The sequence below is a fragment of the Neomonachus schauinslandi genome, chromosome 4, assembly GCF_002201575.2.
Source record: "Neomonachus schauinslandi chromosome 4, ASM220157v2, whole genome shotgun sequence".
In the NCBI taxonomy this organism is placed as follows: domain Eukaryota; kingdom Metazoa; phylum Chordata; class Mammalia; order Carnivora; family Phocidae; genus Neomonachus; species Neomonachus schauinslandi.
The window spans coordinates 10855468-10873890 of NC_058406.1; the positions used below are offsets into that span (position 1 = coordinate 10855468).

Sequence of the window (18423 nt, forward strand, 5' to 3'; positions counted from 1 at the left end):
GACAGGTCCTAAGAAAAGAAGAGAGGAGTGGGAGCCCCAGGAACCCCTGCCCTAAGAGTGAAATAAGTGGGTACAAGAAGGGGAGGAAAGTGGGCACAAAATGGAGCCAGGAGTGAGGAGGAAGGTGCCAACTCTAATGACCTTCTTACCTGCCAAGGGGGAAACCGCACTTGACTGGGCTTTCTGGCAGACAGTGGGATCTGGAAAACCCAGAGCTCACAGTGTCCAGGAGATACAATGGATACAATGCTCGGAAGCGTTCTGAGAATAGGGACAGTACTGGATTTTCCACTAGAGAGGACACTGTGTGATATAATGAATAACATCTCCAAGAAGAACAGCGTAGTGTTGGCTGGGCCATGTCTGAGGACAGCTCTTGAGACAGGCTGGTGTCATTACAGCCCAGGGAGTTCAGGAAAGTTCAGGAAAAGCAGGTGTGCAGGGGCCAGGATCTGTGCCCTTCAGTGTTCAGCCGTCCACTGATTGGATTTAATCCAAGGTATTTTGGAGCAATGCTCAAACTGGGGTTCCCTGGAGCCCTTGGGTGCCATGGAAGAGTGTGACTCTCAACATTCCCCCTTACGCGCCCCCACCCCCACACACACACATAGACCTTGTTTCCCCAGGAAAAGTTCTCCTTTATCTGTTTCATATTCCAAGTTCCTCATGGGATTTTGCTTAAATCTGCTGGGGGAGAGGGGGGAGGAAGGGAGGTTGCTGGTTTAAAAAGTCCTGCTTTGCAATTATCTAGGAGTTTGGTTGGTGACTGTCTTCTAAGCTTAGCTCCTCTCAGCTGAGCCTGTGATAAATGTTGAGAGGCTGCAGGCCCAAGGCCTTCTCAGTGAAAAATGCCCAGAGGGCAATTCAGTTAAATACAGGCGCCTCAGCCTTCATAGACAGTTGCTGTAAGGGCACGTTGGCACCCTTCTGCGGGAATGGAAGAGACAAATGCCCATGCCCTCTCCAAAAGATGGCGAGCTGGGGCCTCCCTGCTCACTCCCTCCATGACTTTTGTGAATACCCAGTAGAGTTGCCAGAGCTAAGGACAAGCAAAACAAAACAGGATGCCCAGTTAAATTTGAATTTCAGATAAGCAACAAATAGTTATTCAGTATAAGTATGTCCCAAATATTGCATGAGACATACTTAGACTAAAAACATTTATTTCTTTCCACTCTGGAAGTCAAATTTCGCGGGGCATCCTATATTTCATCTGGCAACCCCACCAACAACTCTTTACTGAGCACCAGCTGGAAGCCAAGAGGGCAGGCTCTGAAGAACATGTCACAAAATGGCAGCCCAGCATTTCATTTGGCTCATGGGTTTTCTTTTGGGGGGGGCGGGGGGTCTTTTTTTTTAAGTAACATTTCCAAATAGGGCACTTCCACAAAATACGCTGGATTTCCAGCTTCTCTGTGCAACTTGGAAGATCTGGGGCTTCTAGGCCCATAGTCCCACAACCACCATCTTCTAGGCCCCTTAGAAAAGCACTGGGCTCGTGGGTTTGCCTCCTTCCCCACCCAGCTCACTCCACCCACTGCTTTTACTTCCCCAGCCCCTGTAGGCGTCTGGCTAGCGCCTTCCGCAGAGGCTCGGGACTCTCTGAGAGACACCCTCTTCCCGACACCCCTGCACCATCCCCTGCTAGAGTGTCAGTCTGTGAGAGAGGCCCTAGCCTGCTCTCACTGTCATGTGCCCAGCGTGCCTAGGACATGCTCTTTCTTCAGCGAACTGTCCCAAGGTGCAGGGTCTTGAGGAGACCAGGATCAGCAACAGTCATCAACCCCCAGGGGAAGGGCAAGCTCCAGATTTGCCACGATGCTGGCTCCCAAGCAGGTGCCTGCCGTCCCTGACAGGGAAGTCAACCACTGTGCCTTCATCATTCCCCGGGCTGTTGGGATGCTGGGTAGAAACCCATGTCTTCATCCTCTTCCATTGATCTGGGAGGCTCTGCTTCCACCCAAAGCTGATTTGTCCCCCAAGAGGGCTGCAATAATCCTCCAGGGACCCTTGCTTGACAAGGCTCCTCCTCTCAGATTCCTCTGGAATCTGGAGCAGAGATCCCTAAGGAGCTCGGCAGGATAGTATAGCAGCGCCCGGAAACTGGGCCCCCTTCTGCAGAAGCACATCCTCACCGTGCCCCCCCATCCCTAGGAAAGCCCAACATTTCATCCAAATGGGTAACATCTGAAAGTGGAGGGGGGAAAAAAAACACTTTTCTCTGATGCAAAAGAGAAAGAAAAACATAAGCTAAATGTTGTCAATATTCCTTCTGTATTCAAGAGACGAATGTTTGTAGAGACGGTGAAGAACAAGATGCAGAATTCAAGTCCCCAGGTGAGCTAGAAGGAGAAAGAAAGCAGTAGGACGTCAGCAGGAAACCCAGGTTGACAGTAATACCCCCTCTGTTATGTACTGAGCATTTAGTACGTGCCAGGCACAGAGCTATGCCCTCGACAGGCATTATATCTCATTCAGTCTTCACAACAACACTAGGGCTACGTATTGTTTTAATCCTCCATTAGCAGAGGAGGTGTCTGAAGTTCAGAGACTTTACGTTGTCTAGAGCCGTACAGCTAAATAAGAGAGCTGGAACTTGTTGCAGATCTGGACACCCACCCAGGTGAACCCTGCCTCTCCCCTCCTTTAGGTAATCAACCTCCAGATACTAAACCTGATACATTTCAGATGCGTTTTCTCTTGAATTACAAGGAAGCATCCTCTAGAACACTCTTTTTTAAGAGTTGGGAACCAAGATTCCGAAATTTTAAACATGTTGAAACACTGCCATTCACAATTCAGCCCTAGAACTGGAATTGACCCAACCACATTCCCACTTTGCAGAAAGTAGAGGTGAGCTCTCAGGAAGCATGAAAGCTAAACACGTTGCAGTGAAATGAGAAACAGGAGCGATATTCGAGTTTGATAAAAGGCCACAATAATTCCGAGACAACAAAATTATCATTCAAAAAAACAAAGATATTCTAGGTAAGGGACATGTTGGGAAAATAGAAGCCTCTTCTCAACCCACACCCTTTTTCTAATTCTGGAAGGTGGTTACTACCCAGAGCAGGATGTGAAGAGGAAAGAGTGTCCTCTGAGACCTTCGCCAGCCTGCCAAGTGGGAATGAGGGGGAGGTTTGTCACTTACCCATGTATCGGGTTGAGCCAAGAGCAGGCAGGAACCGCTCTGCAGGGCGGGCTTGTCTGAGGACCACCTGGGAATGTGAGATAACAGAGGAGATGCCAGGATGGGCCCTAGATGTTGTAGGCACCTTGTGCTTCTCTGAGCTGTGGAGCTCCCCGGAATTTCAGGCCGCCTCTGGGCATCACAGAATGTTGCAGATGGTGCTCCGGCTAAGAGCAAAGCGTGAGCTTGCCATTCTCCCAACCCCCGAGCCCGAGCTTAGAGGTTTGGTGTCTAGGACCCCCTCAGTACAGAAAGGTCTTCATGGTCCTTACGAAGTGCGGCTTGGGCGTCCCCTTTCTCTACAATGTGCCTTGAGTCCTTAGAGGGAAGGAGTCGCCGTGAGCACCGTGAAAAAAAACAGGACATGTAAAATCTGCTTTTGACTCTTGCCCTCTCATAAAGAGTCTCCATCCCTAGCAAGCCTCAGAAATGGTGCCTCCTCCCTCTTTGAGGGCCTCTGGGTTTTTGTTTTCTGTCCTTCCTAATGCCATGCAGTGATTGTATATTGATTTCTATTGCAGCTAAAAGGCATTTATAGTTGTTTGGGAGTTGTATGCTAAGGAGGAACATCTTCTAGTTAGCAAGTATTTATTGACGACCTAGTCTAGGCCACAGGCCACCCTCAGCAGGGGGGATGCAGGGGTGGACAAAAAGGTACTGTCCTGGCAGCCCTCATTCATTCCAGGAATAGGTACTGAGAACCTACAACATTGCAGGTACTGTCCAGGCGTTGGGGTTCAATCAGGACTTCTCAGTGGGGACAGGACCACCCCTGAGAGGGGGAAAATTATTTTTGTAATGTATAAAGCACACACATATCTGTCATATTAAAATTTCATGGGGGCGGGAGCAACTAAGAAATGGGAGTCTGAGAAGGCTCCTTAGTGCAGAACAATAATGAGAACAAGGGGGAGCAACTCAGGCTTAAAGGAGAGACACACGAAATCCCCTGCCTTTCTAGCTTCCATTCTTGGACATTTTTTTTTTTCAGTAAATACAGTAATGATTCAGTAATTACCTTGCACACAATGCTTTGGGAACAAAGGCCAGTTGCCTGAGTTCAGGAGCAGATTTCACAAGGACTCACTCAGTCCAAGGGCCAGGAGAGGCCTCCCCAGGAGGAGCGACGTAAACAGCCCTGAGACTGGGTGGGAGCAGAAGGGACTTTCTGGAGCTTGCAGTCCCCTCAAGCAGCCACTCCCGTGTGTCCTGAGTTCATTTCCCCCTGGGTGTCGCCATTTAATGGCCCAGCTTCTATCCCTGACCTTTCTTTTTTTTTTAAGATTTTATTTATTTATTTGAGAGAGAGAAAGTGAACGAGAGAGAGAGAGAGAGAGAGAGAGAGAGCGCGCGCACGAGTGGGGGGGGAGGGGCAGAGGGAGAGGGAGAAGCAGACTCCCTCCTGAGCAGGGAGCGCGATGCAGGACTGGGTCCCAGGACCCTGGGATCACGACCTGAGCTGAAGGCAGATGCTTAACCAACTGAGCCACCCAGGCGCCCCTATCCCCGACCTTTCATTTCAAGGGTGAGGCGTGTGGTTCCCAGACAGAGAAGCCTAAGGCGTGGTGCTCACCTGTGGTCCCTGTTCAGTAAGGGTGCTGCAAGACTTCCCAGCCCTTCCCTCCACCTGCCCTAGTGTCCTCCTCTTCCCAGGTCATCCCTCTGCCTTCTGCTACCCCCCAACCTTGCCACTGCAAAAGTGGAGCAAAGCTTGCTTGCTCTGAGGCGCTTCCTACCCCAAACTCCTGGCCGACCTAGGGGTTGACCTCTCTCTCCCTCCCTCCTCCTCTCTCTCTATAATTCTATAGAGATGCCGGGACCAGGCACTCTTTATTTTTAACCAAATCCCTGGCTCCGACCCTGATGGCCAACTTCACAACGGGTCAGGGCACTGGAATTTGGGAACCATCCACAGCCAGCAATTTTATGGAAAATCAAAGAAGAGGGGATATAAAGGAAAGGTGGTTTGGGGGAGATTTTTTGACATTTGCTGTCTGTTTTCATTTTCACTGGGCATTCCGACCCAGATTTACTTGGTAGGCTCATGTAGAGAAGCTAGCCCTTCTCACCCTGAAATGATTTTGGATGCAGTCTCAAATCACCTTCAAGACCCCCTGTCAGCCACTGGCACAGACCTCCTAAGTGAAAAGAGCTCAAGAGATGGTCCTCGCAGTCCCTGCCTTTAAAATCCACCCAGAGGGACGCCTGGGTGGCTCAATCGGTTAAGCGTCTGCCTTGGGTTCAGGTCGTGATCCCAGGGTCCTGGAATCGAGTCCCGCATTGGGCTCCTTGGTCAGTAGGGAGCCTGCTTCTCCTTCTGCCTGCCGCTCCCCCTACTTGTATTCCCCCTCTCTCTCTCTCTGACAAATAAATAAAATCTTAAATAAAATAAAATAAAATAAAATCCACCCAGAATCTTCTCCTGGCCCATGAGGAAGTCAGGATGGATATTCTGGTCCCTATTTGACAGATGAGGAAACTGAGAGTCATGCAGTAAGTGGCCAAGCTCAAACCTGACGACCCACCAGCCCTCTCCAACCCCCCCCCCACCCCACCCCCAGGAGTATGCGATCTTGTGACTGGAGTCAAACACTTGCAGGAAGTAGGGCTGGATTTGGAGCCTGTTGGAAAGAAACATGCAAGTTAGGATCCCATGTACAGTATGTGCAGAAGAGTGTGAGAAGGAGATGCTCGGGTGGCAACTAAGGGAAACCTGCTCATAAACAGGGAGGGGTGTGCTTATAGGGGGTACAGGAATCCATGTGTCATGAGAACGAAGGGCTGAAAGAGGCTTCCGCCTCTAAAGAGAACTGGTAAGCCCCAGGTCCCAGGCATCAGCTCCCTGACACACACACACACACACACACACACACACACACACACACACGTGTGCGCTCATATACCGTATTCCTTCTCTGGTTCTCCCTGTACCAGCTCATCTCTTCTCTCTCCAGTTATCCCACTGCAAGAGATGACCTCACCATCCCGCTGTTTAAAGGACCAGCCCAGGGAACGAGTAGCATCTCAGAGCCCATAACCCCAAATCCTGGGCACGATCATATGCAAAGCACAGCCCATGCCAAGTATCCAATCAACTGTGACCAGGGACAGGGTCACACTTGGGGCGGCTGGGAGGAGGAGGGGCGGTGCGCGGAAAAGGCCTAGACCCTAGATGGAAGACACACGCAGCTCAGTAAGAGCTTTCAAGGAGAAAGAAACTCCATCACAATGAATATGCCCAGCATAAGAAGCTCCGAGTTTCAAAAGCACAAAAATGTAAAAAGGGAAACTGTTATTTGTGTATCTGGAAGCGTGTACACCACAACAGTCATAATGCTTACCTTTGGGTAGCGGGATAATTGTGGATCATTTTAGCTTCTTCTTACGCATCCCTCTCTCTTTCTCTCCCTCCCTCCTCCTCTCTCTCTATAATTATATATATATATATAATTTTTTTTACAACAAACATTTTATCTTGAGTAAAAAAAAATCATTTGAGTGGAACATTTTGGGATCTTGCCACAATTATAGAGTTTGTGCATTTGTTTTTTCTTGCTCATTGAAGGTTGGATCCAGAAAAGCCGCCCCAAAGATGGACCAAGAAAGGGAGACGCTGAAGAAAGACACATCCAGCAAATCCAGCCAGAGCCTTCTGTTTTCTAAGCCTGGTGACAGGAGCTAGAAATGTCATACCGTCGGGCCTTGCGTGATCCTCCGTGAGTCACGTGGGTGACTCTTGTGTGTCAAAATACTAAGACGCTTTTATAGGACTTTAAAGGTTGTTACCCTAGTATGTTGCTTCCTAGACTGGTGTTTGCACAATGCTGCATTATGGAGCATGCAGGGATGGAGGTTCTTTTTAGAATTACTTACAGATGTATACATACAAAGGATGTAAGTTTCAAGCCCAGGCTCCTAGGCTTGGTAGATACAATTACGTGGCGCCACATCTGAGCTGTGGCATACCCACACATCCACCTGCGTGGAACTGCAAGAGACCCACCACTGGCAAAACCCAAGATGTGTACTGGGGCTACAGGACAGAATGGCAACCTCGGGGCTGAGGCTGAGGCCATGGTAGAGCACATTTATGTCTAAGTTTATTATAATAAATTTAGCATGCCTAGTCGTCTTATCGCTTCTGTCATAATGACTGACATTTATGTGGCACTCTGCAGTTTTCAAAATGCTTCTCACCTAATCCTCCCCCAAACCCTGGGAAGTAAGTAGTATTCTGATCCCCATTTTACAGATGAAGAAGATAAGGCCCAAAGAGGTTAAATTGCCTGTCTAAAATCATGCAGCTACTAAATTCAAAAGTTGGGTCCAGAACCCAGTTTCTGACTCCCATCCCATCCTGCCCATTCGGCTGCTTGAGGGGTTCCGGTGCCAGCCTCCTGAGGAGGACAGACCCTAGTACCCGGTCCCGGAAGAGCACACACTGCCCAGGTGGACACACCCCTTTATCACCGTGTTTGTAGAGACCCTCATTCTTCTTGCTCCCATGTTCTGCCCTCTCCTCGTCCATCTGTCCCCTTGCCTTTCTGGTGTGGCCAGGACCGCCGAACAAAATAAGAGGAAGAGCCAGAAGTCATGAATATCGTTTCTTTTTTATTTTTAAAAAGCCACAATAAAAATATTTTGCTATCTTAAAACCAAATGGATTCTTTATACTGATTAAAACTAGAAGGAGGGGCGCCTGGGTGGCTCAGTTGTTAAGCGGCTGCCTTCGGCTCAGGTCATGATCCCAGGGTCCTGGGGATCACCAGGACCCCGCATCGGGCTCCCTGCTCAGCAGGGAACCTGTTTCTCCCTCTCCCACTCCCCGTGCTTGTGTTCCCTCTCTCACTGTGTCTCTCTTGGTCAAATAAATAAATTTAAAAGAAAAAAATCTTTAAAACTAGAAGGAAATAGGAAAAGTTCTTGGTGTGATATTCCATTGAAGGTATATTTTACACAGGGTTAGGATCTAAAGTCAGTGAGAAAAGTGAGCACTACCTGACCTTAAAAATACTCTTGAAAACCCTGGAAAATGTCCATAAAGAACATCATGGTATTACCTATACTGTATCATATCCCCAAAGTCCAAAACAGCAAGTTTTTCTCCAGCACCAGAAAAGATCACTTAGTTAGGCAGCTGTTCAGGTAGCTGGCTCATGTTTAGAAGCCAAATCGTGTGCAAAAAGATGTTTTTTGTTGGTCGAACATGTCTATTTGCAATTGCAAAAGTCAAATACAATGCCCGTGTGACTCCACTGTATTTTACATCTTCCAAGGACGTGTCAATTTTTATCCTATCAATCTTACAACCCATGATGGCAATTTCTTCTCTCCGCTCCTCGAGCTAGGTATATCATTTTGACGGTGTCTCCTCAGCCACGCCCCCTTTTCCCTGAGAATGCACCACCACCCCCTCCACCAATCAGGTTTGCCCTACCTCATGCTGCTCTCTTGGCCAAACCTGATTGGCTGAACGGTACATACCCAACCCAAACCAGACCAATCAGCTTCCTCTTCTAACTCAAGCTGGGCTAATTAGCGTCTTTGCCCTTGGCATTTGAAAGCTGGCCACTGGGATGCCACCCAGGTCATTGGTGGTGCTGGAACTGAGAGTCTTGATGCGGTTCCAGGGCTGGGGTGGCCATTTCCCCACGTGTGCTTGGAAAAACAAAAGCCAGTCTTCAGAAAGAGAAGGGTGGGGTAGATACTCAACAAGAAAGACAAGAGACCAGGACTCCCAGAGAGACAGGCAGCAAATACTACAAGCCCCTTAGTCATCACCTTCCTCTACTGTATGGGCTGGTGCCCAAGCGCCTTGATTACCCACCTCCCCTGCAGCTAGAGCTGGCCATGTTATTCAGTTTCCGCCAATGACATGTAAGTGAAGGCCCCGGGGAGAGCTTACCTTCTGTAATAGAAAGCAAGTCTTGGGGCATCTGGGTGGCTCAGTGCATTAAGTGTTCCACTCTTGGTTTCAGCTCAGGTCATGATCTCAGAGTTCTGAGATCAGGACGGTGCTCAGCACAGAGTCTGCTTAAGATTCTTTCCCCCTCCCTCTCCTTCTCCCTGCTCTTCCCCCCACTCGCACTCTCAATCTCTCTCTCTTTCTCTCTCTCTCTCAAATAAATGACTAAGTAAAATCTTGAAGAAGAAGAAGAAGAAGGCAAGTCTTCACTAGGAGAAAGTATTTTGCCCTTTATGCCTTTGCCTAGTCTCCTTTTTTGCACCTGGAGCTCAGGCTTGGAGCTGGAACAATCATCTTGGGGATCACCAGGCACCAAGCAAGAGGCTGAAGCCCACCTCCAAAGCCTGGTGGGTGCCTGGCGGCATCCCTGAGCTCTACACCATGCCTGAAATGCCTCCCTCTGTACCTTTGTAAAAGTCCCTGTTTAAGCCACTGTAGCCAAGTGTACCTGTTTGTGCTATAGAACAAAGCATTCAAAACTCAGTGATGGAAAATGACAAATATTTATTATTTCTCATGACTCCATGGGTCAAGCCATGACTCCATGGCACTTGTATTGGTCTGGGCTGGCTTGACTGGGTCTGGATGGTTTAAGGTGGCCTCATTTACATGCCTGGTCATTGGTAGGCAAGTTGGGTCAAGGCAGTGGTTCTCCACCAGGGACAATTTTGCCTCCCCGAAGACACATGGCAATATCTGGCCACAGTTGTGGTTGTCACAACTTGGGGGGTGGGGTGCTACAATCATCTAGTGGGTAGAGGCCAAGGATACTAGAGTGCACAGAACAGGCTCCCCACAACAAAAACGTATGTGATCCAAAATGTCAGTAGTACCAAGAATGAGAAATCCTGGTCTAGAGAGGCCTCAGCTGCAACAGTTGTCTCTGCAAGGCATGGTTTCTCATCATGGAGCAGGTTAGACCAAGCTCTTTCACAGGGTGGTGGGCCCAGGTTCCCAAGAGCAGCAGGAGAGAACAAGCCCCGAAACACAAATACTTACCAAGTCTTTCTGCTTGTGTTTGTTAATATCCCATCAAACAAAGCAAATCACATGGCCAGAGTCATTTTGGGAAGGACTCCAAATTTTTACAAACTACCCACGGTCACTTTTCTGTTATTTGAAGCAGAAGGCATTCCAAGTGACACGGATTAGTTACCTTGATTCCTGAAGACTTTCTCGTTCCTAGTTTCTTTCTTTGGGAAGGCCAGTTTCAGTGCCCGCCCTTGGGTTCCACTAGGACCCTTTGTATCACTCAAAATTCTTCGGTTGCAAATAACAGAAATCTCCTGTGGCTCACTTCAGCAGAAAGAGAGTTTATTGAAAGGAAATGAGAAAGCTTAAAGAATCAAAGGACAAGCAAAGTTGAAGAGCCAGGATAGTCAGGAACTGGCTTTTCTTCCCCATACATGCCCCCTTTTTGCTTCCACTGGTTTGACTTTCTGTTATTTGCGACCAAGATGGCCTTTACTAAGACCCCGCCTCCACTGGTAGTTCTGAGAAGCTGCCTGTCCCCTGGGTTGGTATCAAGGTACAACAAGGTACCCGCAGTCCCCAAAGCTTCCCAATCTTCCAATCCCCCAAGAAGCTAAGACAAACAACTTCCTTCCACCCTTGCCAAAGGTAGCTTATTTGGATTCTTGGATTCGTGACTTTGCAGATAAGATGCCCTTCTCTAGCAGCTTGGCAGAGCCTCCAATGCCTGCTGTTGTGAAAACCAGAGTCATGAGTGCCTGCAGAAAAAAATAGCTTCCAGATCTGCATTCCAAAGTGCGCTCCTGGTAAGTTGGAGTGGTTTCCAATTTTTCTGGGTCTTAGGAATGAAAGCAATACACCTAACGATGAGCGGAAACCCAAAACCTGCTAATGCTGATGAATTCCTCTTTGAGCTGAGGCACCTCCTGAAGCAGGAGGTGGGGTGCCAGGTGAGGGCAGACTTGGCCTCTTTTCCATCAAGATGTGCTGCTTGCACCCGTGTGCTCAGTGTCCCAAGTTATTTGGGGCCAATTCATGACCTTACGTGCCTGCTTTTGTTTTTAAACCTTTTGTTCCCCAGGAACCCACCACAATGCCTCTGCCTGCATCCTGTGGCAGGAACCGCTCGAAGGCCCCCTGTTTTGAGTGTCCTCTCCTCTGTAGCATGTGGCTTTCATTCCTAAGACCCTAAGATATTAGAGGCAGAAATTTTATCTTCCGGCTGACTGTGGTCTTAGCATCATAGAAATCAGAGGTGCCTGATGAATCACTTCATGGCTGATGAATCACTTTTTTTTTTTTTTTTAGTATAGTTGGCACATCATGTTAGACCAGTTTCAGGTGTGCAACATAGTGATGTGACAAGTCTATACATTATGCTGTGTTCCCTGCACGTGTAGCCACCTTCTGTCGCCATACATCACTATTACAGTATCATTGACTGTATTCCCTATGCTGTGCTTTTTACTCCCATGACTTATCCATTCCATAAGTGGAAGCCTGGATCTCTCACTCCCCTACCCCAATCTCGCCCAACCCCCCACCCCCTTCCCTCTGCCAATCATCAGCTTGTTCTCTGTGTTTATAGGTCTGATTCTGCTTTTGTTTGTTTATTCGTTTGTTTGTTTTTAGGTTTCACTACTGCATGAAATCATATGGGTTTCTTTCTTTCTCTCTGCATTTTTTAATTAGATAGTTTGTTTATTTATTTATTTATTTATTTATTTATTTTGGTGTTGAGTTGTATAAGTTCTTTATATATTTTGGATACTCACCCTTTAAATGATGTGTCATTTGCGAATATCTTCTCCCATTCAATAGGTTGCTTTTTTGTTTTGTTGATTGTTTCCTTCACTGTGAAGAAGCTTTTTATTTTGATGTAGTCCCAATAATTTACTTTTGCTTCTGTTTTCCTTGCCTCGGGAGATGGATCTAGAAAGATGTTGCTATGGCTGATGTCAGAGAGATTACTGCCTGTGCTCTCTTCTAGGATTTTTATGGTTTCAGGTCTCACATTTAGATCTTTAATTCACTTTGAGTTTATTTATGTGTAGGGTGTTAAAAGGTAGTCCAGTCTCATTCTTTTGCATGTAGCTGTCCGATTTTCCCAACACCATTTGTTGAAGAGACTGTCTTTTTCCCATTGTACTTCTTGCCTCCTTTAACATAGATTAATTGACCATTTAATCATGGATTTATTTCTGGGCTCTCTATTCTGTTCTGTTGATTTGTGTGTCTATTTTTTGTGCCAGTACCATGCTGATTTGATTACTACAGCTTTGTAATATAGTGTGAAATCTGGGATTGTGATACCTCTAGGTTTGCTTTTCTTAAGATTGCTTTGGCTTTTTGGGGTTTTTTGTGGTTCCATAAAAATTTTAGTATTATTTGTTCTAGCTTTGTGAAAAATGCTGTTGGTATTTTGACGGGGATTTCATTGAATCGGTAGATTGTTTTGGGTAACATGGACATTTTAACAATATGTGGTCTTCCCGTCCGTGAGCATGGAATATCTTTGTGTCATCTTCAATATCTTTCTTCAATGTTTCATAGTTTCCAGAATATAAGTCTTTCACTTCTTTGGTTAAGTGTATTCCTAGGTATTTTATTATTTTTGGTGCAATTATAAATGTGTTGTTTTCTTAATTTTTCTTTCTGACTGAAAAATCACTTTTATGGTTAAACAACCAGCCTTCATTCATTCAGGCAACAAATACTGGATACCTACTATGTGCCAGGGACTAATGATACTGTGCTAGACCTCATGGCCTTAACCTTTGCTCCCCTTTCATGTTCCAATCTGCTGCTTTCCTGGGAAGGAGCTGGGGTCATTAATTCACTGGGTATGTTGCGTGGGAGAGCTCACCTTTGATGCTCACATCCTCTTTTTGGGCTTTCTAAGGGATTACTGCTGGGCATTCTGTAGAGAGAGCTGCACGCAGCAGTGACCCTCTTCTGGGAGTTTCTTTGTCCCTCTTGACGGCTGAAGTTTAATAGTTAACAATAGCAAACTTCTTTATAGTGTCCTTGCCAACCATCAAACACTCACTGTGCTAAGCACAGTCCAGACCTTATCCCACTTCGTCCTCACCATGTGTATCACTCCCGTTTCACCTGTGAAAGCGATGAGTAGGTAAGGAACTTGCCTAAGAGCAAGAGTGTCAGAACTCAGACTTCTTACTCTTAACTGCTCTACTATATCACTTTCCTCAAGAATTCCAGAAGCCAGCTGGTTATTTACGACTCAATGAGGATAGGATTGGCAAGCTTTTTCTGTAAAGGGCCAGACAGTAAGAACCGTTTTCTTAGAAAGGGCCATTCACTTCAGGGACCATGGGATCCCCGTCGCCATTACTCAACTCTGCCCCATTGCAGCATGATATCTAAACAAATGAGCATGGCTGTTTCCTAATAAAACTTTATTTATAAAAATAGTTGGTGGTGGGACTCCTGGGTGACTCAGTAAGTTAAACGTCCGGCTATTGATTTGGGCTCAGGTCATGATCTCAGGGTCATGAGTTCAAGCCCTGTGTGGGGCTCCGTCCTAAGCGTGGAGTCTACTTGTCCCTCTCCCTCTCCCTCTGCCCCTCCCACCTGCACTCTCTCTCTCTCTCTCTCTCTCTCATAAATAAATAAATAAATAAATAAATAAATAAATAAATAAATAAAACCTTTAAGGAAAAAGTCAGTGGGCCAGATTTGCCAATCCCTGTGTTAAACTTTCACCCAGACTAGATTATTAATATCTTCACAGCTATTGCTTGCCACGTGTCCCAGGAAGTCAGACTATCATCATCTCCATCACGGAGAGCATTTTGAGCTTTCACGATGCACCACACACTACACTGAACACTTTACACAAATTTTCTCATTTACTCCTCTCAAGAGCTCTGGGAGGAGATAGTTATTGCCATTCTACAGACAATGCAAGGGAGGCCAGAAGGGTAAAGTAACTTACCCAAGGTCACCCCACTGGGATTTTCAAACCCAGTTCCTAACCCCGAAACCCACACCACGTCTCACCGTTGGAACCCTGCATCTGGACAGAAAGGAGTTTCGCCAGTGAGGCTGGAAGGCCCGCCTTCTGCAGGACCGAACTTGAAAGAACCACATCTTCAGGACACACCCCTTCCTCCAGGCATCTGGGTTTACTGGCCCCCTCCTGAAAGAGTCACCTGCTTCTTTTAGTTAATACCTTAGGTCAGGTGTCCCTGGCCTAGGTACTGTGCTCTCTCTTTGAATTGACGTTGCCTACCTCTGCACGGTGCTAACTTTACAATTTCCCTTCCCAGTTTCCCAAATCCTCGGGTGTCACACGCAGTGTTGATCGGTCCCTTCCGATTTGTTTCTTCCACCTTGTCTGCTGAGCAGAGAACTGCTAAATGACCTCCGAGCCACATTGATGCCCAAGGACCAGCAGGTCACCCGGCCCCACTCCCTATCTGATGCCGCTGACACTGTCCTCAGAGGAGTAGGGGACGGACACTTGAGAAGCCTGTCTTTTAAGAGCTCCTGTTAAGTTTTGTGTTGAGTCATGTGGGTGCAAAGAGGTGTCATTTTAGCAGCTTCTCTTTCTTGGCAGTGACCTTGAGAGCTAAAAATGGGCCACCGGATGCTCTAGGGGGGACACTGAGAAAATACCTAGTCCATCCCGAGCCCTTGGACAGAGCAAACCATCATGCATTCATTCAATAATGATTCCTCCAGCAGTACCTTGGACCAGGCACCACGCTGGGCACTGAAGAGCCAAAGTGGACCCAGAAAGACAGGTCCCTTCCTCCAGGAAGTTGTCTCAGGAGTGGGGAGGGGGGGAAAGGGTGTCAGATATTTTATGAAGAGCTTCACTATGGGTTGTAATAAGCGCTGAGTCCCAGCACTTGTAGTAAGTGCTGCAGTCCAGCTGTAACAGCCATGCCCTCTCTGTCCCCCAGCATGCGGGTCCAGCAAATCTCACTCTTCAAACTAGCTAGTACTGCTCTCCCCACCCCTCCACACTGTGCCCATGACCAGAAGACTTCTAGGACCAGAGCCCAATGCCCAAAATACTTGATAAATATGTCTTGATTGCCTGGATGTAGATTGATACTGCTTTCACAGAGTAGGACGAAAGTTGAAATCAGCAGCCCATATGATTACCATCTTTGGGAGGGGCTCAGGAAGGCACTGGGCATGCAGCTTTGCTGGGGTTTAAGCCACAACGTACACACACACATACACACACACACACTTTGAGGGTTTAAAATAGGGCTAACACTGAGGCCTGTTAGGTGTTAAACTTGGACACTGAAATGCCTAGGGATTTCACAGAAGCAGAAAACCCGCTCAGCTTTTTTTTTTCCAGCCTGCCCAGCTGGGCACATGCAACTAATCTGAAAGACGATCTTGGTTTTCAAGTAGATTGATCGCATCCAAGATAACCACAAAAAGAGAGCTCTACAATAGACAGGTTAGGTCTTAATGACCTGCAAATGAGTCTACCTACAGTTGGTGCCCAATGCCCCTGTCGTGCTTGAGCAGCCCCCGGAGCACCTGCTTCAAACGGCCCCCCACCCCTGCCCCACCATGTATCCTGTATACAGCTTCCAGACTTTATAGGAGGCAAGAAAGCCCCTGAGACCAACCAGGCTGTGACCCCATCCCCTGCCCTCACTCCTCCAAATGACTCAAGTGAGTATTTGGGCTGTCCCTGAACCTTGACCTCTGTGTATCTTTTTCAATCCATCAAGGGTTTCCTGGTGCCTTTGGAACATTTGTGATGATTAATTAGTAAGCTGGTATTTATAAAGTGCTAAGTGAGTGCTGCAGTTTATGAGCCAACTTTATCTCTGACAGCCTCCCTAATCCCTTCCCAGCATCTCAGGCTTCAGGGACCACCCAGTTCTGCAAGGCTCTGGAATGCCCCTCATTGTCCACTCCATACAGCCCCCAAAACCCAAGAGCTCCTCCCAACCCCTCCCCATTTCTCCCCCCTCTTCTTCAAAGTGCTGTTGTTTTTCTGAATATTACTGTGCCCCTCCCCGAAAGATAGTTACACAAGTCTATGTGGGAGGAAGAAGAGAAACATGTCAATGGTGACTAAGTCAGCCTCGCTCCCTTGCCACTGGAATATTGTCAGGATTGGCTCCGGCTCACCCGGCCTCTGTAAAAATCCTTTGCGGAGGGTGTGATTTTTCCTGAAGATCATTCTTTCCACATGACCAAATGCTGTAATGTGTAACCAGTCCAGATCGTTTCTTTCTGCCCAAATCCATGCTTGGGGCACAGCACTCAGGGTCATTCAGAAATGATCCTCCCTAATGAACAGGCACAATCTGTGCTCATGGGCGTCCCCGCCTCTCCGCCTCCACTACTTCTTTCATTTCTGAATAGGTGCATTTCCTCAAGTCCAGCGGCCCCAGAAGGAACAAGTTCAAGTAAAGTATAGCCCCTGGCATGCATCAGGGCTTAGCAGAGCAACAGCTGTGCCTACAGGCAGGGCCCAGAAATGAGGCAGAGAACTGAGCATCATGAGCTCTCATCCTGTCTAAAACCCTGAGAACCTGAGAGAAAATCACCCCAAGGGGTGTTAAAAGGGCTCACCCATGTGGGCAGCATTTCCTGAGCTCTGCCCAAGTATAACAGCAGCAAGGCCTGGGCGATCCACTCCCCTTCTAGAAGACACAAGAGGCGGGGTGCCTAGGTGGCTCAGTCAGTTAAGCGTCTACCTTAAGCATCTGTCTTCAGCTCAGGTCATGATCCCGGGGTCCTGGGATCGAGTCCCATGTAGGGCTCCCTGCTCAACAGGGAGCCTGCTTCTCCCTCTCCCTCTGCCTCTCCCCTGCTTGTGCTGTCTCTAATAAAATAAATCTTAAAAAAAAAAAAGATGCAATAGGTAATGAACAAGAATTCCCCAACTGCATCATGGAGCCTGCCCAGCCTCCCGAAGGTTGTGTCCACACAAGCCAAAAGGGTAAGTAACCAGGGAGTTTGATACACACAGCCCACCTGAATAATGCAAACCAAAATCATATCTGGTTTTCACATATATGTAAAGTTGTTTTTTAAGAAGGCAAACTCCCACATAATCTCATTACTTTAAAGGTTTGCTCCCACATCAAGGAGATGCAAAACATATAATGAAGGCAGCCCTATTTCATGCAGACACATTATAAATCATAGGTTGGGGCAGGTTGAGGTTCACCAGATCTTTAAAAGGAATCAGCTGCTTTGTGAGGAAGGCCAAGAATCTGGCAGCCCAGATCATCCGCAGACAGAATTTTTTTAAAGATTTTATTTATTTATTTGAGAGAGAGAGCGCAAGCGAGCTCACAAGCAGGGCGAGGAGCAGAGGGAGAGGGACAAGCAGACTCTGCGCTCAGCGTGGAGCTAGATGCAGGGCTCAATCCCACAACCCTGAGATCATGACCTGAGCTGAAATCAAGAGTGGGGAACTAACCAACTGAGCCACCCAGGCACCCCTGCAGACAGAATTTTTTTTTTTAAGATTTTTATTTATTTATTTGGCAGAGATAGAGAGCACAAGTAGTCAGAGAGGCAGGCAGAGGGAGAGGGAGAAGCAGACTCTCCACTGAGCAGGGAGCCTGACGCGGGGCTCGATCCCAGGACCCTGGGATCATGACCTGAGCCGAAGGCAGACGCCCAACCGACTGAGCCACCCAGGTGCCCCCAGACAGAATTTTTTAAAGTTTCAATTTACACCCCATCCCTAGTCTTTTGCATTCAATAAAAAACGGATGATTTTACTTCTACTGGGTCCTTCAAGGCCGCATATGGGTGATACAGAAACTTGCCTTTTGCAAGTAGCTGAAGCAAACTGCCCAAGACCAACAGAAACTTAATTCTGAGCTTTAAAGAAACAAAATCATGTCATTTAAGCCGAGCACCTTTATTAGACTCAAAAACACTCTCAAAAATAAGTTAATGAAAACATATTTTCTGAACCTTAAAGTGTTTTTCTTAATTTTGTTCTTTTTTAAATACCTTTTAAATTAATTTAGCAATATTCCTGAACTATGGCAAACGGACAAATACTAATGAGGATCCCATTCTAGAAAATCAGTCTGTTGCAGCTTGCTGGCTTTACATTCTCAAGTGCTCTCTGCCTCCAGACCAAGGGTTTGTAAGCCCTGCATCCATCTTTTCTCTGCAAGAACTGGTGAGAGCAGTTTCTGCATAGGGATCCTCAGCATTGTCCTAACGTTTTAGAGAATAAGCACAAAGCACAGTCCTCCTTCTAGATTAGAGACTCAAACTTCAGTGAGCAGAACTCCCCTGGGCGCTTGTTAAAATGCAGGTT

At 47.2% G+C, this 18423-nt stretch overlaps 1 protein-coding gene across 1 annotated transcript in view; it reads left to right on the forward strand.

Annotated features, from left to right (window-relative positions):
• FHAD1 (forkhead associated phosphopeptide binding domain 1) overlaps positions 1–6872 on the forward strand; it is a 120980-nt gene extending 114108 nt beyond the window's left edge. Inside the window, exons 32-33 of the mRNA XM_044913813.1 lie at positions 2284–2337; positions 6756–6872. Of these exons, the coding sequence (XP_044769748.1) occupies positions 2284–2337; positions 6756–6872 (171 nt within the window). The remainder of the gene's footprint in view (positions 1–2283; positions 2338–6755) is intronic.
• Positions 6873–18423: the final 11551 nt, after the last annotated feature.